At 35.4% G+C, this 22,578-nt stretch overlaps 2 protein-coding genes across 2 annotated transcripts in view; both read right to left on the reverse strand.

The window, feature by feature from the left end:
- zmp:0000001003 overlaps positions 1 to 22,578 on the reverse strand; it is a 99,989-nt gene that overhangs the window by 33,521 nt on the left and 43,890 nt on the right. The gene's annotated exons all lie outside the window — the stretch shown is intronic.
- LOC110439327 (uncharacterized) lies at positions 1,687 to 21,366 on the reverse strand. Its single transcript, XM_087243848.1, has 2 exons — positions 21,310 to 21,366; positions 1,687 to 4,291 (listed from the first exon to the last, which is right to left on the reverse strand). The coding sequence occupies exon 2, from the start codon at positions 4,284 to 4,286 to the stop codon at positions 3,480 to 3,482; it is 807 nt and encodes a 268-aa protein (XP_087099974.1). The 5' UTR covers positions 4,287 to 4,291; positions 21,310 to 21,366; the 3' UTR covers positions 1,687 to 3,479.

A 22,578-nucleotide genomic window follows, 5' to 3' on the forward strand; every position in this document is an offset into this window, starting at 1 on the left:
TTGAGAGTTAACGTTACGTGCTGACTGACAGCGCGATGCGTGAGGCCAGGAAACAGGACGAAGCTTTCAGTTAAGATGAACACAGTTTCTATAGTTATACTTTATTTATAGATAAAGGTATATGACTCTGTATATAATCACTCTATCTTGCTGGAGTTTATAGCCGTTTCTCTTTACTTCAGGACGCATGCCGCTCTGAAGGTCTAATCGCTGTTTTAAGTTATCCAGAGCTGTATGAATGTACAAATCTTGAATATAACAATAGTATTAAATATTACAATTGTAACAACACAGACAGCAACACTTATGCACAATCGATACCCAGCTGATTCAGTCGTTTCATAAGAGGACCGCGCTTCTTCTCTTCTTTTTTCCTTGTCAACATATAGGCAGTGAGATGCGCCTTGTTTTCGGCTTATAAAACATGTAAGCACATTAATGCAATAGCATATTTAAACAACAAAACTGTTTACAAAAAGTCAACATATGCGTGCGTTGTTGTTGTCTTTTCATCATGCAGCACGCGCACTTGAACTGCGAGGGAGAGAGAGGAAACCATCAGGACTTATTCTTTAAAATAATGATTTCTATTAAAATGTAAAAGGTTTTGTTATAATAATAATAACAGCGGGGCATTAAATAAATGCATATTTTCCGTGGAGCGGGCAATTTGAGGAAGTCTGCGATTTTTATTTGACGGAAGAAAAAAAAACATGATTGGAAAAAAACTGCCTATGCCGGTTGTTAAAAAGAATCAGTCAGTATTTTCGTTTTGTAATATAAATTAATTATTTAAATGAAAATAATTTAGGGCAGTCCTATTTATTTAATTCATTTTATTTAAATTATTCTGCTCTTCTCTGCTAAACACTGCAGGTGCGTGAAGATGCTCTGTTGTTCTGTTCTGTTATTAATATGCTAACATATAAAAATAAATCAGTAGCCTATTTTAAAATGCAATATTTAATGTGTCAGACACAAAATAGACACGTCAATTTGTTTAATATAAAATTAATAGTAATCTGACCAGTTAACCGTTATTATAATAACCGATTAATGAGCGGCGGTTGTCTGTTAGCAAAATTAACCGAAATGAGCATCCCTAGTAGCAATTTAATTGACTTTTTCTATGTAAGAGAACTTGATTAAAAAAGAATTTTTAACATGCTTGAACCATCTACACAATGGAGTTTAGTTCGGTTTGGTTTTTCAAAAGTATTTTGTTACAAAGAAAACAAAAATGATATTATTCTATTTAATAAAAAATAGTTTTAAAAATCTTTTTTTCCCCACCCCACACGAAAAAAAAAATCGTGATACGAATCGAATCGTGGATCAAAAATCGTGATACGAATCGAATCGTGGGTTTGGTGTATCGTTACAGCCCTAGTGGACGGAGATATGTTCAGAAACGCTGGGTAAAAGCGGACGCGGATCGTTTTTGATCTAAAACGCTGTTTTAAAACTAAAATGCACTAGTGTAAACGGGGCCTGAAACAGACATGATTGCTGTCATGCTGTGAATTTGGCCAGTTGTGAAACAAGCACACTTGTAAGATTTCTCTTCAGTGTGAATCCAATGGTGTTACGTGTTTAAGATGTTAAATAAATAAATGGATGAAACGTAACAATCAGAGAGTCTACTGATGCTGGATGAATGAGGAGAAGACACAGACGCTTGATATGTGAAACAAAAAGTAAGTATTTATTAATGGATAATGTCTAACAATGACAATGAAATGTATAAGGTAAATGTAATTTTAAACAATCAAATTATTAAAGAAAATAGGAGCGTTGCCAAAACAAAGAAATAAATATAACAAAACAATCTAACTAAACCCCAACCCACTAAACTGACCGATCAAAGAAAAATGCAGAAACAAAACCGTAATCTTCAGCACGTAGCTTAACTAAACTTCATAACTCTCAAACATAATTACACATGTGGCAACACCTCCATTAACTAACTAATACAGAATTATCCTAAATTGCTCGCAATACTAGAATTCTTGTAAAGTACACACTGTTAGCCATTAGCAAAACAAGATCTCAGGCAATCCAATTCTCATAAAGATTGTTCAAATTCTCACCAGACGATAAACTGAGCAGCACAAGTTTATCTAATAAATCAATCTCTCAAAGAGAAAACTAGAACACAGCACTCGCAATCAAACCAAGCGGAAAAAAAAACACAAGTGAACAGTCCGGCCGACACAAGTGAGGAGACTGGCTGTGAGCCAAGCGTTCCTCTAGAACAGGGGTTCCCAAACTTTTCAGCACGCGACCTATAGTAAAGTCATGCAATGTGAATGTCCATGTCGCCGATCCATCTTGCAGTGTAAACAAAGCAGCGACGAAACGCTAGCCCAGATAGTCAAGCAGTGTGAAAACATCTGTGACACGACTAGTTTGAAAATCAATGCAGTCTGAACTCGGCATAAGAGTCCTCTCAGACTCAGTGAACATAAACTGTCATACCACACTGCAAAAAATGCTTTTCTTACTTAGATTTTTTTATCTTGTTTCTAATCCAAATATCTAAAAATTCCTAAATCAAGAAGAATTTTCCAGACAATCAAAACATATTGTCTTGTTTTGAGAAATAATATGAGTTTTTCCTTAAAACAAGCAAAATAATCTGCCAATGGGGTAAGCAAAATAATCTTACGTCGAAAGAAAAAAACAAGATTAATTTGCTGACCCCATTGGGGTTATTTAACCAAAACCCCATTGGTTTTAAAATAATACAAGATTATTTTGCTTGTTTTAAGGAAAAACTCACTTAATTTTGGCATATTATTTCTCAAAACAAGACGATGGCTGCGTCCGAAACTGCCTACTTCTCAGTAGGTACTGCATTTGAATTTAAACGTACTACTCGGCCGTTGGAAAAGTACGTTCAATACAGTATGAATGTAAAAAGTATAAATGGAATTCGGACGTACTACATCCGCCATTTTGTCATGGTCACGTGACCTACGTGCGTCAGTTGCATCGCTTTACTTCCATTCATGAATTCGCTCGCGGGGCATCATGGGATAGCGCAGCATGCATGGGATGCGCACTCCGGAATCTCGCCGGAAGTAGTAAGTCATCCGGGTACTTCTCGCATACTGATTTTCGAATTCTATGAATTCGGATATACTACTCGGCTCGCATACTGATTTTGGCGAACTATATAGTATGGAAGTATGCGGTTTCGGATGCAGCCAATGTGTTTTGCTTGTCTAGAAAATGCTTCTTGATGTAAGAAATTTTAGATATTTAGACTAGAAACAAGCTAAAACATCTAAGCAAGACGAGCATTTTTTGCAGTGCAGTCTGGATCTTTAAAAGTTGTTGCTTTTCAACTTGACTCCTTTGTAAATCTCTGGTCAACAAAGATAATGAATAAAGCTTCTCCTTTGATTCTAAGGTGGACCTTCAGGGTTTAAGTTGAAATAAACGTTTTGCAGCAATAATCACTTGTAGAGTTTTTCTCAAGTGTGAATCCTCTTGTGTTTTTTCAGAGATTCTGACTTCATGAATCCCTTGTCGCAGTGTGAACACTTGTAAGGTTTCTCTCTAGTGTGAGTCCTCTCGTGTGCTTTCAGATTGCTAGACCGATTGAATCTCTTGTCACAATGTGAACACATGTACGGTTTCTCCCCAGTGTGAGTCCTCTCATGTGATTGGAGGTCTGCTAACTGCCTGAATCTCCTGTCGCAGTGTGAACACTTGTACGGTTTCTCTCCGGTGTGAATCCACTCATGTGTTTTCAGGTTTCGTAATATACTGAATGTCTTGCTGCAGTGTGAACACATGTACGGTTTCACTCCAGTGTGAGTCCTGTTATGTAATTTTAATTCTTCGGCTGTCATAAAGGTCTTCTTACACTCAAAGCACATGTACTCTTTCACACCGGTGTGGATCTTCTTATGTTTTCTCAAATTTGATTGAATTTTGAAGCCCTTTCCACATTTTGAGCATGAATAAGGATTTTCCTCTTTATGAACTTGAAGGTGTCTCTTCAGCGATGAAGCCATCGTAAATGTTTTGCTGCATTGATCACATGTGAATGGTTTCTCTCCAGTGTGGATCAACATGTGTCCATTAAGGGTTGATAATACGTTGAAGCTCATCCCACACTGAGAGCATGTGAATGGTTTCTCTCCAGTGTGGATCCGCATGTGATTTTTGAGGCTCTGTTTGTTTGTCAGACTTTTTCCACACTGAGTGCAGGTGACACATCTTTTGTCTTTTCTTTTCAATGATTGAGTTTTGACATGATGATGTGTTCCCTCCATCAGGCCTGAAATGAAAGTAAAAAGACTGCATTTATCAATTTAAGTTTAAATAACAACAGCTACATGATCTCATGACCATTTTGGTGCAATTTTAAGAGTCATGTTCCATGATTCATGTTTTATATTATAAAGGAGATTATATTATTCTGCCCTCTAAATAATTAAAAAAAAAAAATTCCACATATTTGGACAATTTATTGATTGAAAGATGGAGACAAACCAGTCTCAGTTGGGCACAACAATTTCTTCATGCCCGGATTTAGCTTTGAATTTTAGGGTGGGCCAAGTGACATTCGAGGTGGGTCAAAAAAATAATAATTTCATATATACACACACACAGTTGAAGTCAGAATTAGCCCGCCTTTGATTTTTTTTCTTTTTAAAATATTTTCCAAATGATGTTTAACAGAGCAAGGACATTTTCACAGTATGTCTGATAATATTTTTTCTTCTGGAGAAAGTCTTATTTGTTTTAATTCGGCTAGAATAAAAGCAGTTTTTAATTTTGTAAAAACCATTTTAAGGTCAATATTATTAGCCCCTTTAAGCTATAATTTTATCGATCGTCTTCAAAACAAACCATGTTTATACAATAACTTACCTAATAACTCTAACCTGCCTAGTTAACCTAATTAACCCAGTTAAGCCTTTAAATGTCACTTTAAGCTGTATAGAAGTGTCTTTATTAATATCAAATCAATTATTATTTACTGTCATCATGGCAAAGATAAAATAAATCAGTTATTAGAGATGATTTGATAAAACTATTATGTTTAGAAATGTGTTGAAGAAATCTGCTCTGTTAAACAGAAATTGGGGGGGAAAAAAAAGGGGGAGCTAATAATTCAAGGGGGGATAATTCAGGGGGCTAATAATTCAAGACTTCAACTGTGTGTGCATATATATATATATATATATTTATATTTATATACATATATATATTTATATATATATATATATATATATATATATATATATATATATACACACATATATATATATATATATATATATATATATATATATATATATATATATATATATATATATTTATATCTATACATATATATATATATATTTATATCTATACATATATATATATATATATATATATATATATATATATATATATATATATATATATATATATATATAAAAATATATATATATTTATTAAAAATATATATATATTTATTAAAAATATATTTATAAATAAAAAAACAATATAAATATATATATATATATATATATATATATATATATATATATATATATATATATATACTGTATATTTATATATATATATATATATATATATATATATATATATATACTGTATATTTATATATATATATATATATATATATATATATATATATATATATATATATATATATGTGATAAACAGAAACACATTGTAGTATATAACAGCTTAAACAAAAAAAAAGAAATATTTTGATATAAGCATTGCGCATATTGTATATATATTTACAACTCTTCATTAATGAATTACACTACAGAATGCAATCATTTATAGCAGTGCTTACTATAAATTACTAAAGTATTTTTCGAGCACAGCATCAGAAATTAAGTTATTGCATCTTAACATGTACTTCTCAAGGTATGCTCACGAAGAATCCTGCTTCAGTTCAGAAATAACTCCTCTCTCTCAGTCATCTTTTCATCAAGGAAGTTTCTCGTGTTAGCCTAATTTGGTTTGCGACGTCACCGACCAGAGGTGGCAGTAACGCACCAAAAACTTTGTTGTCAACCACCGTAAAACAGGAAGAAGAAAACATCATGCTCGCCATCATATGGATTTACTTTCTTCGGCTAGACACCGTCCTCACAGCTCTGTGAATGTCGGTGCCGTCACTTGATTGATTCGCGATTGGTAAATGTAGCTTTGAGGACGCTACTGCGCTACTTGACTAATAAAATAGCTTCGCTACTGAAAAGCTGTTTGATTTAGAAAATAGCGACGCTACCGCCACGCTACTGAGAAATGTAGTTAAGCTAGTAGTGTCACTACTTGTAGCGACGCTAATGCCCAACACTGTGTGTTTGTGTATATATACACATATATATATATATATATATATATATATATATATATATATATATATATATATATATAAAGATAATATCTTGAAGCCTCTGCATGTGTTTGGGGAACTAAAGAAGTGTTCAAATGTTTCCCACTATAAGAAGAGTTCAAATGCAAAACCCTCTAAATCCATCAGACCTCTTTTCTTGTAAATGAGCATTTTCGATCAGGCTTCTCTGATTAAGTTAACTTTTTAAGTTTCACTTTATATGTAATGATAAGGTTAATAGCTAGTAAATAAAATACCTTTATTTCATAAATATCACTTAAGACAATTCTTTCGTTTTTAACAAGGTACATTTTTTTTGTGTCAAAACCAGCTAAATCCACTTCTGCTTTTTTTAGCAAACCCCTCTAAATCCACCTATTGGGACGAGACAGTGTATTTACGTGAAAAATGACTAAAGATGCAATTAGAAATTATTTTACCAAACATAAAACACATTACACCCAAAGTTAAAAATATGTAAATCTGTCAAGTAAGTGGTGGTTCACTCCGCTGTGGTACGCCAGGAAAAAACCAGAATGAAACTGAATGTTTGAAATCTGTAAAGTAAGTGCATTAATCAATAACATTACAACTGACATTAATTGGATCTGAACAATCTGCTGTCATTTCTGATATCTGGGATTTAATGTAAGTAGAGCAAATTTCAACATTATGAGTAAACAAGTGGCGTTTAGCAGCTTTTGCCAACAACCTGTAATTTCAGAAAGTGCTGACACCGGGATTTAGATGATTTGAAGCAAATCTATTTGGTGATGGTGTAGTACGTGCCTAAATCATTCACTCAATGCCATCATCTCACTGTTGGTGGAAGTGGCGTTTAGCGGCTTTCGCATCTGAACTGTTCAAATATACCAAAAAATAAAGTCTAATGACAATGTATTGAGCACAAACTTATTTTATTTTTGAGAAAACTTCAAAGAATGATAGTAAAACATTGTATTTATCTTTTTTTTTTGATAACTAATGTTGTGGTTCTGGCCTTTCCGTTTATTAATTAAAATACATTTAATTGGGTAAGTGAGGGGCCATACGAGTCTGCTGTTAGGTGTCTTTTAAAACAGGGGGTATGTTAAGGCAAGGGGTCATGAGAGAGCGCAAAGAGGACTTGGGGATACAGAGAACCATCTGTGTAAATACAGCCAAGAAAGCATGAAATGTATAAAACATATGTTAAAACTGCCATGCATGTCTGATAAGACACATACTGTATGAGAGAGAAAGGTCCAGTTTAGATATTAGAGACATAAACACTAGTCATGATTACCAAATTTGAACTACGTGTGGAAAAACAGCAATGAATTCATAAGATCTGTACATTTTAGGCGTACTCACACTATGTACAGTTGCCTCGAACCAGGCCAAAGCACCCTTGTCCCCCCTCTCGTCTCCCCCGATGGTCTGCTCTCCAGGGTTGGGCATCTAAGCTATAATGCCGATCCGATACGCATCTCGATACAAAGAATACGATCCAATATATTAGCGATACATTAGTGACATATTGCGATGCAACATGATACGATTCACACCCATATCACGATACGATGCGATAATTCAGCACTAACTAATTAGATCAAGTTTATGAGATGATGTGAAAGAGGATGCTGTGCCATTGAATGAGTTTGATTATTTATTAACCAAGCAAAACCAAGACTTTTTTTACAAACTGGCTTTTCTCTCAGAGCCAGAGTGTCAGTTTACAGTAGAGGGCCATTTTAGAACATATAGCACTTATTATTTAAGTATTTTCAAGATAAACAGAATGTATAAGTGCAATATATATTAATATATATATATTTGCACTCTTTCAACATAAAGGTTTACCATTGATATATTTTGCCAAAAAACTTAAGGTGGTGAACTAGCAGTGTTATGCTGCTTTCAAACATCACTGTCACTGTAAACAACAGGCTAATAAAAATATAAATAAATAAAAATTAACAGGAGGAGGTGTTTAAAATGTTTGTTTTGCTTCTCGCGCTTTCTGAGGGCGCACCACTAGCTTCATCCGCACACCTGATACACTGAATTGTAGTGTAAGTGTACACATCCGCAAATCCGTTGCTAAGGCTTACTTTATGTAGGTCGATTAAATTATGCGCCAAAAACAGGTTGACAACACTTGTTAATAAATAAAAAATACATTCTATATTAAAAATATAAGCTGTATCTCGCAAAAACCGATGCATCTCGCAAAAACCGATGCATCTCGATTTGCTTCCAAAATTTCATTCATCCTCTGCTGCTCTACCGATGCACTCGCATCGTGCACGCGCATAACCGCGTATCGATACATATCGGTTAATCTTCCCATCCCTACTGCTCTCACATTACAATCAGGCCTGGGCACGCTTACGTCATCGATGATGCGCAGTTCAGTAAGCGCTCTCGCTCAGCACCTTGAAGATTTCTCTAGTTATATCGCTTTAGTCCTTAGGGATGCAGGGACACGCAGTCAGATATTTCGCTGAACAGATCCGCCACTTTTGACGCTCATAATCATAAAGCCCTCGTGCTGCAGGAATTAGGTCTTCTGAAGGTGTGCAGCTGTCATGCAGTGAGGGGCTTGTGTCATTATTAAACTATGGCAGTTTGCGTTCACTGAACAGTAAGAATAAAAGTAACCCATATGAAACAGTCCCTTAAAAGTCACGTCTCGCTTTCAGTGTCGGGCTCAGGATCGTTTTGCACTCACACACAAGCGTACCGCGCCAAAGCCCAAGTGAACAGCGCTCAGGCCCACCTCTTCCAGCTGGGCCAGGGCCGGCCAAGTAAGGCTCGATTAAGCACACACACACTTCTCAAACGATCTGGAAAACGGCCTGGGAACGGTGCGGATAGCATAGTGTGAGTAGGCCCTTATAAGGGCCAAAAAGAAAAGGGGGGCTTTAAAGGGCCATAAAACCCCCTCGTTTCAGCAGGATGTTTTCACACCTCTACTTTGGAAAAAGACAGAAAAGTGGGCGTGTCCAGCTCTGTTTAGGGTGGGGGGGGGGGTGTAGGAGGAACAAAAGAGGGATGGTGTGGGAGTGTCTATTTGACCACGTGCTGAGTTAGAGGTCTGCATTCCCGCGGCTGTCCCGCGACTGATTTCTGCGGCTCGGGAATAAATTTCCGAATAAATCGCGGGAGCGGTCGGTAACGGGTTTAATTTGGGACGGGAGCGGGCTGTCTAGCAATATAGCGGATATTGCTATGCGAATGAGAGAGAGCTTAGCTTGTGTGTGTGCTTGGTGCTTGTGTGTGTGTATGTTAGTGCGCGCGAATGAGAGAGAGAGAGAGAGAGAGAGAGAAAGCTTTGCCTGTGTGTCTGCTTGGTGCTTGTGTGTGTTAGTGCGTGCGCGTATGAGAGAGAGAGAGAGAGAGAGAGAGAGAGAGAGAGAGAGAGAGAGAGAGAGCATTGTCTGTGTGTGTGCTTGGTGCTGTGTGTGTTTGTTTATACAGACAGCTTGGCTGTCTGGACTGTATAGCTGGGTGATTTTCGGTTTTGTTCTCCCCCGCTCTTTAGCAAAATCGGGCACGGCAGGCAGAAAACGGGGCGGGTCAGGCAGCGGGACAACAAATTCTTAATATAAGCGGGAGCGGTCGGGTTCGGGCTAAAACCTGGCGGGTGCGGGATTCAAAATTTAGTCCAGCGCAGATCTCTACACTTAGTTTCAGAGTCAAAACACACACACACACACACACAGGGGAGAAAGTGACGGTGTTTACAAGGACATCTGTAGTTGAATTATTTGCCAAATTATTAAATGGTGGACTTTAACTGCAGTTTGGCTCTTTCATTCAGGGAATTCAGTGATGCCCTGTAAGCTGAGAAAATATTATATAATTTTCTTTCTATGCTAATGAAGGACTACTGAGACATTCCAAGCATGGGATGGGTCCTCCTAGTGAGGCAGAGTTCCTCACAGCTCCAATACAGATCTCTGCCATGTGCTTACAGTAACCATGTGCTCTTCACCATACACAATTCATCTGCTCGTGATCTTCCTTCATATAACTTTACTATGTTTGGTGTGATTTGACAGTTCATGACTTCAGTGTTGTAGTGATGAAATCAACAGAGACATTGATTAATTGTATTTCAATCTTCAATATATTTACTATTGTTAGTCATGGCCTGAGGAGAGTATGTTAATGTACTTCTCCCCCATTTTATCTCCTCAACTTTGTTATCATGTTCAGCTGGTTTTGGGGGTTGGTTTTCTCTCATGTTTGACAATGCTCTGCTCAGGGTATAATAGGGAAAGGTAACTGTTGATCTGGGAGAATGGCTTTTACTCTGCATCTCCCGCACACAGGTGCGTAGCCTCATATGCTAACAAAGGCAGTTTGACTGTCTTTGTTGCTCAGCAGTGCATACGTTACAGCTAATTTCTTTATACAGTATGTTAGTTTGTTTTATTCTACTGTCTGTATATTTAAACATGTAACTCAATAAACAACTTTGCCTGATTTAAGATGTAGAGATTCTCTTTTTCAGTGATGCTAACAACTTTAATGGAGTCAGATTAATTACAATGGAGTCAGATATATAATGGATTTAAACACGCCATCCTTCAGTTCCTTTCTGTTTGCGATTATTGGTTCAGAATAGCAGCGTAAGCTTCAAGCCTTACAACACTGTAAGATGTAATAAGACACACTCTGGCACAGACGTCCAGTCTGCACGCTGGAATACACGCTATTATGTCATGACCGTGACGCAGCTTCAAAAATTAGTTTCAAACCGGAAGTACGAATTTGCTTGAATTAACTCAAAAACAACCAATTTACACTTTTTAGTGAAATATAGGTGTCCTAATAGTGTTTTTAGCAGTGTGGGACACATATACGACTGTCAACAACACATGTGTTTTGGTGTTTCGTGACCCTTTAAATTGGGGTCATAAAGAAGTAAGAGTTTGGAGAGGGCTAGTAAGCCAGGAACCAGCTACACAAAGGTGGGAGAAGGGAAGGATGAATGGGATAGCAAATTTTAGGGACACCAGATTGTCCTCGGGACAGATTTCAGATTGTTCAGGAGGTCTACCTGCGGATGTCTCTACTTTATTTTTAATATTCAATAAAGTCTATTCTGATATTTATAACCACCAGACTGAGCTTGATTAAAATAATGGAACGACCGAAACTGTGACACAGGATGTCTAATCACGACTTTGCATTAACTTAACATGTAAATCACAATAATTCATCCATGTCTGGTGTGAATGCACCATCAGAGCCTACAAAAGAATTAAGAGTGGGATGAAAATTCCCAGGATGATGACTCGAAATGCACAGCCAGAACTACAATAGACTATTCTCAATTAAAGCATATTCATGTTGTAAAATGTGGCCCGTTCAAAGTCCAGACCTAAACCCTGTTGAGTATCAGTGGCATGAATTTAAAGTTGCTGTTCACAAATCTGGCGCAGTAGGTAGTGCTGTCGCCTTACAGCAAGAAGGTTGCTGGTTCGATCCTCGGCTCAGTTGGCATTTCTGTGTGGAGTTTGCATTTTTTCCTTGCATTCGCGTGGGTTTCCTCCGGGTGCTCCGGTTTCCCCCACAGTCCAAAGACATGCGGTACAGGTGAATTGGGTAGGCTAAATTGTCCGTAATGTATGAGTGTGGTGTATGTGGATGTTTCCCAGAGATGGGATGCGGCTGGAAGTTCATCCGCTGCGTAAAAATGTGCTGGATAAGTTGGTGGTTCATTCCGCTGTGGCGACCCGGAATAATAAAGGGACTAAGCCGACAAGAAAATGAATGAATGTTCACAAATCTGACTGGACATGAGCTATTTATACCATGATCAGGTCTGGAGGTTTGATGTCAGAAGGTAAAGGAGGCTTTGTCAAAAAGTCTCCCTCAGAATGTCCATTTTCTGGGTCTGCAGACACCCTTGTATACAAATTTGGTTCATATATGGCATAGTCTGAGGCCCCCATGTGTGTTTGTGTGTGTTAACAGCTGTGTGTGAACTGAGGTGGATTTTGTGCTCTTTGGAGTGTGAAGTTAATCTATATATTCAGGTTATATGTGTATAATCTGCTTGTAGACTTGCATACCATTAAAACAATTGGACATGGGAAATGGCTTGAGGAAACAACTAGGGGTCATAAAAGAAGGGATGAAAAGAGAGTGGTAAAAGAGCCTGAGGTGTCTCAGGAAACAGATGTCAGAGGTGGAATTTGGGGTTAGGGGAGGGATCTTGTGTAATGTATGGAGAACAAAGGAAAATAATTGTTGTCAAAGTGTATTTAAACAGGCCAGGAGATTAGGGAGGCAGAATTTTTCAGACAGAGATGCTACTGGGGGTCTCCTGAAAGTTCTCCTTTGTTGTCGACAATAAAGTATATTCTTCTGATATTCATAATCTCCAGACTGAGTTTGATTTAGTAAGAGAAAAACCAAGAAAACCACCACATTTGGCGTCCCTCTGGGTGGGCTGGAAAGGAGCAGGACTGGTGTTACTGTGCATGCTGGACTGGAGAGAAAACACAAATATGTGGCCACAATAAAAAACGGTAAGCGATTTTATGCTTATTAGTTTGTGTTTTTTCTGCCAGGACCTGCTTGTACAGGTAAATACACTTGAACTGTTTCTCCAGCTTTAAAGAATTAAAAGTAAAAGTAAAAAAGATATTAAAGAAAAATGGGGTTTTGAATAACAGAAGAAAAAGAGTAATTTGCATGCAAATGATCTGTGTTTTCCTAAGTGGGCCTTGATGGATAGGATAAACATTAACTAGTAACTGTTACTCAGATTTGGGAAATTATTAATGATATAAGATATGCATAGAGCATTTATAGGTTTTAAGAGAGAGTCTTCAATGTGTTGTGACAGTTAAGAGATTAAAGCAGAGTAAGGTATGCAAATGATCTGTGTTTTCCTAAGTGGGCCTTGATGGATAGGATAAACATTAACTAGTAACTGTTACCCAGATTTGGGAAATTATTAATGATGTAAGATATGCATAGAGCATTTATAAGTTTTAAGAGAGAGTCCTTAATGTGTGGTAACAGTTAAGAGATTAAAGCAGATTAAAGTAGAGAGATGCGCGCTGAGACCTACGATACCGCTTTGTTTGAGGAGATAAACAAAGGGCTGCATGGGTAGGCGAAAGCCTGTGGTTACCGCTCTAAGGTTAGAGGGCTGCTCGGACAGGTCACTCAAGAGGAGTGTAGTGTAGAGTATTTATTTAATTGAAGTGTTTGTTTATTTGCTGCTTCAGATTGTGGCAAAATAGTCCACATTGGTGGGCAGAGAAGACTGCCTTCCTCCTTCTTGAATGGAATGAGGATGGGGGGATGCAGCTCCTGTTACACTGAGTGGAGGAGAGGAGTGAATGAGAAGAGGAAAAGTAATAAGATTAGAAGTGTGAATGTGTTTAAAAGTATGTTTTCAATAAGGAGTAGGTTAAAATAATGATTATAGTATATTATAATATAAAAGGAGGGCTGCATATGTGTGGTGTGATTTAAAGAACAATAGGAATAGTGATTGATGCAGTTTAAGAGAAGAGATTATGATATAAAGAGAGGAGTCTCTTAAATTAAAACTAATGGAACATGTGCATTTAAAAAAACACAGAGTAAAAAGCAGAAGAATAAACATTTTTCTGAAATTATCTTTGTGTTTTAAGGTTGAATATGTTAAAAAAAGAACAATAGGCAGAGTGAACTGAAATTCCTGACATAGCAATAGGTGAAAGACAGTCTGCTCCAGGATGGGGGTAAGGGAGAGATTTATGGTGTCCATGTGTGAACAATAGATTGCCTATTTACAGCACTAGGGAAACAGAGAAGAGGAGAGTAAAAGAGAGGAGATCAAACTATAGATGAAATAATGACATAGACATTAACATAATTTGGATAGAATATAAGTTATTACTGAATAGATAAATTATAAAGTAGTATAGTAAGATAAATTAAATGAGGAAAAACTAATAATAGAGTTATATTATATAGAAAAGAGTTTGAAACTTTACTAATGAAAAAGAATAAATGAAGTCATAGTGATCAATATATATAGAGATAAAGGAAGTATGGAGTAAAAGAATGTATTAATAAACAAATAGATTTACTAAATAAGTATGAATGAATAAATTATAAGTTAGTTCTTTGATTGAGAATAAAATAGAAAAAGAAAACTTGAAAATGAATATTGATTAATTGAAGATTTAATTATAAAATGTGTAACAAAATAAGTTTTAAAATGTATAAGAAAACTTAAGAGCTAAAAACTTAAATTACAGAAAGGAAAAAGAATAAAATAGAAATAGGAAAAAATAAGTCCACTGTTTCATAGATAAAATTAGATGTTTAAAATATGCTTACAATATAGGCACATTGAACAGATAAGATAAAAAGAAAAAAGCAGTAACAATTTAAAGAAATAATTGACTTTAGAGAATTTGATTGGATTTAAGGGAAAAAAAATGTTTTGTCATCTTTCTCAAAGTCAGCTAGGTCATTTGTTTGTAGTAAAGTACAGTGATTCAGATGAAAATCATAGAAGCTAGGTAAATGTTAAAGAATGCATTAGAGTGAGTTAAAAAATAATTTTAAAGTTTAAGCAGTAAGAAGCTAAATTGATAAGTAAACATTGCAATTCAAAAATGAAAAATGCTTTTATTAAATAAATATGTGAGTTTAAGTAATAATATGAACCCTGAGGTATAGCAGTAATGATTTTGAACTGTTATACCAGATATTGGGCCACCATGTAGTATTGTTGAATTAAATCAGGTATGGAAAAACAGATATGGAAATAAAAATGCAATACTAAAATATGTGACAGAGAAAATAAAAGATAAGATAATGACAAATGGCAAACAGAAGAAACATTTGATGTAAGCAGTGAAAAAATAGAAACTGAGTATAGAAAATGTTACAATGTAAAAATGAGTGGTTAGTAAAGGAACACTAGCATAGATGAGGAGAAATGTAAAGTAAAGCATAATCTGAAGCTAAAGAAATTATTTAGAAGAACACTAAAGAAATAGAAAATTAAACATTTACATATGATAAAATGATTGTGAATTAGAGAAAAATAAACTGTTAAACCGTAAAGAGGAGAAAATAGATGAGAGGAGTCTCCATTTGATGGAAAAAAAAATGGGAAAGAAGGAAAGACTTTTATAGGTCATGAGCTAAATTCCATATATTAATTAAGAGGACAAAGGGATGGACTTTGGGGGACTGTGGTCTCTTACCTACCAGACATCTCTGAGTGCACTGGCAAATGGAAAAGGTGTTTGAAAAACACAATGGACAAACTGTTGGCTGTGGACATTTGTGAAAGCAGTGAGGCAGACACTGCATGCCCAGGAATTACTGAGGACTGGAAAGGCTACTTATGTTCAGAGACACTAAAAAGAGGCAAACAAGCTAATGATGAACTGATCAAAGAGAAAAAGCGCTCCACCAGAACTTTACATCAGCTCAACAAAATGAAAGAAGCCAGCACTAAGAAAGAAGGGGGAAACACTGTGCCCTGAAATGGACACCACAGAAAAGACTACACCAATCTATGAACCAGTTGTCTTCTCAGGATGTGAGGAGGGGGAGTCTGGCAGTCCATCTCAAAGCAGTCTACCTATAGTCCAAATTGAGTACAATGTGACCACTCAGAGGGCAAAATAAGAGCAAAAGTGTAGCTACCCATTCTTGTATAAAATCAGACTCCTGTCAATTTGATAAAAAGAAAAGTATCATGTAAACTTTAAGAAAAGTCTTAAATGATAATGTACAATGAAACTTTAAATGTGTAAGGTTGAAATGATAAATTATGAAGAATGTTAAATTATTTTGGTTCATTTTCATAGGTTAATTCATAGAGATTATTGAACATAAGAGGATAAATTATAATGCATGGTGGTGATAAAAAAGATAATAAAAGACAGTTTTTGATAACTTAAAAAAAAATAATAATTTGGGTTAGAAGTTGATGGAGTTAAGTATTTAGGTTAAAATTAGGGAAACTTATTTTGAGTAAACTAAACCAAGATTTGAGAGAAAAAATTATGTCAGAGATTAAGACAGAAAAGTGATTTATACTTGAAGAGAATGAAAAAAAAAAATGAAATGAATTCACAGTACTGAATAGGTCAAAAAGTAACAATTCTAAATGTACTAAAAAAATATTCGAAAGAGAAAAGTGTTTAAACAAATAAAAAAAACAGAAAACAGGTTGTTTTACATATGTGAAGGAGAGGAACCTATAAAGAAATCCAGTGATTTTTCAGTCAACTGATAAAAAAATTACAACAAAAAATGTATGTACAAACAATGTGATGTGAAAGCAGTAAGGAATTGGAGCTGAAAATGCTGAAAAGTGAAAAATGCTAATTAATATAAAATGCAAAATAAGAAATAGCTTAGAAATAAGAAATTACTTAGGTGGCAAGTTTTAATAATGATTAACAGTTCAGGACATTAAGGGAAAACAAAATTAGCCAGCATAGGGAGGATTAATAAAAAATTAAACCAGATGCAGGTCTGTTGTATGCTGGAATAGGCGTTATTGAAACTTTTGAGAACATAGCAATAAGAGAAACATTTAAATATGTTAAGGCATTTCTAATTTGGTTGTGATTGTGTAGGTAACTAATAAAATGGATTTTATTTTAATTTGATTAAAATTTAATTCTTGATGATGGCATTAGTCAAAACAGGCAAAACTAGATGTTGTAAAATTTATGATTTAAGAACAGTCAGTGATAGAGAATTTCTTAGCAGAGGTCCTAACACGCACTGTACTTAATTTTTTTGTTTAGATGCCAAATATTTTAAAGTAATTGATTTCTGTTCAGGTAATTATCAGAGGAGGGTAGACACTTGGTTACACTTAAAGTAAATAGGCTGATTTACATAGTTACATACATTAGAATGCATAAAAGGTTTTAGAATATTTAGTGATGGATATCTGTCTTTCAAGCTAAGTAAAAGACAGAAATAAAACTTTTTAGGGATAAGGGTTTAGTGTTAACAAGATTCTGTATCTATTCTAGATGCAATAATAACTGATAAGATGATAAATAAGAAAATTGATTTTTCATTTAAGAAAATAGGGTAGCAGGTCTAACAATAGTATAGAGTCACAACCTTAATTAGATTATAGTACAAATAAACAATGTACTAGTCTTTATGAACATGTGTAGCATCAAAGGGAAGGAAAAAAAGATAGGTATGATTTTTGTAATAGGAAGTACAGATTGTTGATACAACAGCATTTCTAGATATTGTCATTGGTGATGTACATGGATTGAATCAAGAGTGAAATGATAAGGAAAATTAAGCAGCAAGCAAAATGATTTGAAAAAATGATCTCCTTTTTGAATGCAGTGATTAGTGAATCGTTGTACACATGTGGCATTTGTGCAAAGTAGAATGTGAGTAAAAGATCAGCAATAGGCTTAAGGGGATATTCAAGAACTTGATTGTGGATGTTTTGAAATAATGAAACTAGCTTAGGGCAAGAGATACAAACTTTTGGGCATGACAGTTTTGGTAGATGAGTAAAGGTAATTCCATCAGCAGAGCAGGGAAGAAGAAACAGTTATTACATTTAAGACAAGAGAAGTCTCAGATTTGGAATACCTTTAGAAATAAGTTTAATGTGTCTACATTTAAAAATAAATTAGAGTACTTAAAGTCAATTAAAGTGAATAAAGGTAATTAAGTAGATAAATAAGTGGAAATGTGATTCAGTGAATAGATAAGTAAATGTATTGATAAAGTATTGGAAATTGGAAAGAAAATTGAGCAATTACACATAATTGTAAGGAATTATTGAAAGAGCTAAAGATGATTCATCAAGGCCTAGTTTAACAAGATGTGTTAAAATAATATACCTTTTTCATTAATGATTGCATGAAAACTGACAGAAACAAGCAACTAACATTGCATGAAGTACTATTGGGTAGACCCTTGCATGTAATCTCGCAAATAACTTCGCATATAACCGTTTGGAATGTTTGGAGAACATTTCTAATGCATTGGAAAGAGGTTTGGTCTTTTATGAGGAAACTAACTGCCATGTGCAAAGCGATATCTGTACAGGAAACCAGAAAGGACCAGAAGCAGGAGATTAATCCGGTGATCGAGTATATCTGAGGTGCTCTGGAGAAAGTGGAGTGAAGTCAGGAGAAATGGACCTTATGCCAAGGTTACCAAAGGGGATGCCATCAACTGGGTACCATCGGGACCACAGCACAAGACAGCCAAATGAAAAAACTCCAACAAGAGAAAGTTAATGGGAAACAGAGGAGGCAGAAAATCCCAAAGCTCAAACCAACGAATTGCAAAGTGTGGCAGAAGCAGTTCATCAGAACAGTTAAAAGAGTAATTCTGATATACTGATTCAGATATACCTGAGTGAGAAATACAGAAGGTGCCACAAGTTCAAGTGATCATAATCACCACAACTTCAGGTTACAGACTTTCAACATAAAGTCTCTATCAACATTTTTTAAGGCCAGAACGAAACAAAGAATGCTCGCAAGTATGTGCCAGATTTAGGGTCAAAAAGATGAACTAGTGCTAAAAATTTTTATAGTTTAGATAAAGAAGAGGATGATGAAGAGGATCCATGCCTTGGGTGCTAAGTGCTAGTAACCTCTACCCCAAAACGGCGGCTCTCTACGATACGCAAAGTATCTGGGCTGAAGATCAACGTACTCTACAGATTATGTGTGTGGATGTTAGATTAGAATATTGTGTTGTGACCCTAGATTGGGAGATTGTGCATGTTTTATTCTTTACTGTATGTTAAATAATCATGACCCCCAGAAGCAAATAGATAACTAATTGTATGCTTAAAATACTATTATGATGATATCAACAAAATAGAATCAAGTCTTTTACTGTGTCCTCGTCAGAACAGGACACAGAGGTTTGGCGTGATTCTATTCCAAAGTGCAATTACATGATTTGGTCATTTGTAATAATACTGTGACATATATTTGTCATTAGGTAATATGGCTGAGGGCTAGATCATGAAGTTGCACTATGGGCCAAAAGCAAGAATATTAAGACTTAAAGTCTTAAGAGGAGGGATTATATGAGGTGGATTTTGTGCTCTTTGGAGTGTGAAGTTAATCTATATATTCAGGTTATATGTGTATAATCTGCTTGTAGACTTGCATACCATTAAAACAATTGGACATGGGAAATGGCTTGAGGAAACAACTAGGGGTCATAAAAGAAGGGATGAAAAGAGAGTGGTAAAAGAGCCTGAGGTGTCTCAGGAAACAGATGTCAGAGGTGGAATTTGGGGTTAGGGGAGGGATCTTGTGTAATGTATGGAGAACAAAGGAAAATAATTGTTGTCAAAGTGTATTTAAACAGGCCAGGAGATTAGGGAGGCAGAATTTTTCAGACAGAGATGCTACTGGGGGTCTCCTGAAAGTTCTCCTTTGTTGTCGACAATAAAGTATATTCTTCTGATATTCATAATCTCCAGACTGAGTTTGATTTAGTAAGAGAAAAACCAAGAAAACCACCACAGAACTTAGATGTGTTAAATGCAGGAGACAAATGCTGTCTCCATACTTGGTCACGTTGTTTACACCTCCCACTTTCCATACGAGTCCCCTCATGTCTCCCATTCCTCCAGACTTCGCAAAAAAACAATAGTTGAAGCCCATTTGTCTTTCAGCAAAGCTGTTAGTAACACACTTTAAACACTTCTGTATTCACAGCAAAAGGTGGTGGGACAAAGTTTTGACTCAGGAGTTTAATACAAATGCAAGCAACTCGTTTATTTTTTCTTTTATGTGCCAGTTAGTGTTAGTCGATCGCATAAAGTCCCAATAAAATAATTTTGTGGCTGCAACATGATAAAATATGCAACATTCAAAGGGTGTGAATACTTTTTCAAGGCTCTATGGTTGGTGGTAAATAAGCCATTTCATTCAACTGATATCACTCCACTCCCTTTGAAAGACTTTCCTTTTAGCAATTAAAGTAGATCTCAATGCGCATCTCAATGTGCTGATTTTAGTATGAACGCGAAAATACTGTTTCACCAAGCACTCGAGCCATGTTAAGAAAGCCAGTGTAAAGTTTTTCTGGTTGTTTTCATGTTGATAAAACTACACCAGTGGAGCAAACTGGTCGTACGTTTCTTTATTTACATCCTTAAATGTCTTATTTGTTGAATGTAACCGTGAAAACATGTCAGGTTCATTCACGATCCTTTCCACGATGTGTGAGTCACATGACAATACAACTCTTTATCTTATTTTTCTGTTTCATACTCTGTATTAGGATATTATTTACATTACATTTACATTTCTTTTTTTTTTTTGGCACACAAGAAACTGCGGTTGTTATTGTTTAGCACAATATAAACAGATTGGTTAATATTTTAGGGTCTCTTCTCTTCACTAAGACAGCATTTATTTGACGAACAAACAGTTCAATTTAGAATAACTATAAAAGTATAATTAAATATTCATTCGTTTACTCATTTTCTTGTTAGCTTAGTCCTTTTATTAATCTGGGGTCGCCACAGCGGAATGAACCGCCAACTTATCCAGAATGTGTTTACACAGCAGATGCCCATGCAGCCACAAGCCATCTCTGGTAAAAATAAGCAACTATGTATTTAAATAATCTTCAAAATATGTTATGATTCTTTAATTATTAAAAGCATTAACGTTAATTTAATACTTCTTTGAGGAATAATGGAATAATAAAATAAAATTTCTTGAGCATCAATTTGCGGTATAAGAATAATTTCTAAAAGACTTTGACTGAAGGATGCCGGAAACATAAGCTTTAATCACAGGAATAAATAATTCACAACGTTTTTGTTTCTGTTTAAATACGCGTTGAGCAAAAGGGACATCTTTAAAAATATGTGCATCTTTTCCCCCCTTAAAACTGGTTCAACTTTAAGGTAAAATAAAGTAACTTACATGTAATGTGTCCTCTGAACAAAGCCACGTCTGATCACGCTGGTCTTCTGAGGTAATAGGTGCGTTCGACATGAAGCTCAGCTGCAGCCGGTGATCAACGAGATTAGCCGAGCGCAGGCGGGGGCGGAGTTGAAAACGGAGCCGTCAAGACGGACAGCTGGACACTTCGGGACTCAAAGTTGCTGCAGTCATGATGACCGATCACATGGCGTCATCATATTTTTTTGTTACTTTTATTTATAACAACAAAACATTTACAAATAAAACAGAATACAGTTTCTACAAACTGTAGTTCCTTTTTAAACAATAAGAGAGAATTATGAATAAAATATATAACAAATGCATGAGAGAAATAAGAGGAAATGTGAGGTTAACATAAACATAAAAACGAACAGGTCTATTAAACACAAAGCAATAAGCATAAATTCTAGGAGTTAAACATCACTCTTTAGCCTAATACTTCCTGTTTGAATATGCTAAAAAAGGGTTTACATATATGTACATTTATAGATATAAAAGTTTCCAATGTAAAAAGCAAAACAAGGTGTTTTGATTAGGTCTTAATAAATGACATTATTTTGGATGATGAATGAATTTTCAAAAAAGCATTTTAATCCAAAAAGATTGTGTTGAAAAGAACAAAAGGTAAAATAAGTGAGCGATGTAGAAGTTTCCCAGAAAGAGCAGGTAGCCTTTAAACTGCTAGACAGAAAATAAAATATATATTTATATTATAATAATAAAACCATTTTATAATTATTTAATAAAATAGTTCTTTAATTTGTTAAGAGAGCTTTAGGGTGGCAGGATCAATGATGATGATTTTCTTATTTCAAGTCTGTAAGACATATTTAGGTTATTCACTAAAATATACACTAAAATATATCATTTAAATCGTTCATGGAGATGAATGCAGTAAATAGTCTGTATAAAAAAGTTAAAAATAAACCTGTGCAAATAAGCTAACCTTTATAACCAGATTATTTAACAAAAGATGATTACTGCAGTAAAATATTGGTAGACTTTTAATAAGCAAGATGTGTACAGGATAGAAAGGGTGTGAAAAGTGAATTGTTTGTTTTGAAACTTTTGAATCGGAATTTGTCCAATTATAAACCCGAAATACACGTGTTTGTTGTCATGTGGTGAACTCGGCCAATCGTATAATATCGGTGTCGTCATCAAAGCTCCTGCAGTCGCTCTTCAGAAGCTGCACGGCCTGAGTTTGCCGTCTGATCTCGGAGCGCTGTCGCGGTACTTTGATGCCAC

Source organism: Danio rerio, chromosome 3 (assembly GCF_052040795.2).
Source record: "Danio rerio strain M-AB ecotype USA chromosome 3, GRCz13ab, whole genome shotgun sequence".
Lineage (NCBI taxonomy): Eukaryota > Metazoa > Chordata > Actinopteri > Cypriniformes > Danionidae > Danio > Danio rerio.

Coding starts and splice junctions, on each gene's coding strand:
- LOC110439327 (XM_087243848.1), bottom strand. CDS start 4,286: ATGGAGGGAACACATCATCATGTCAAAACTCAATCATTGAAAAGAAAA.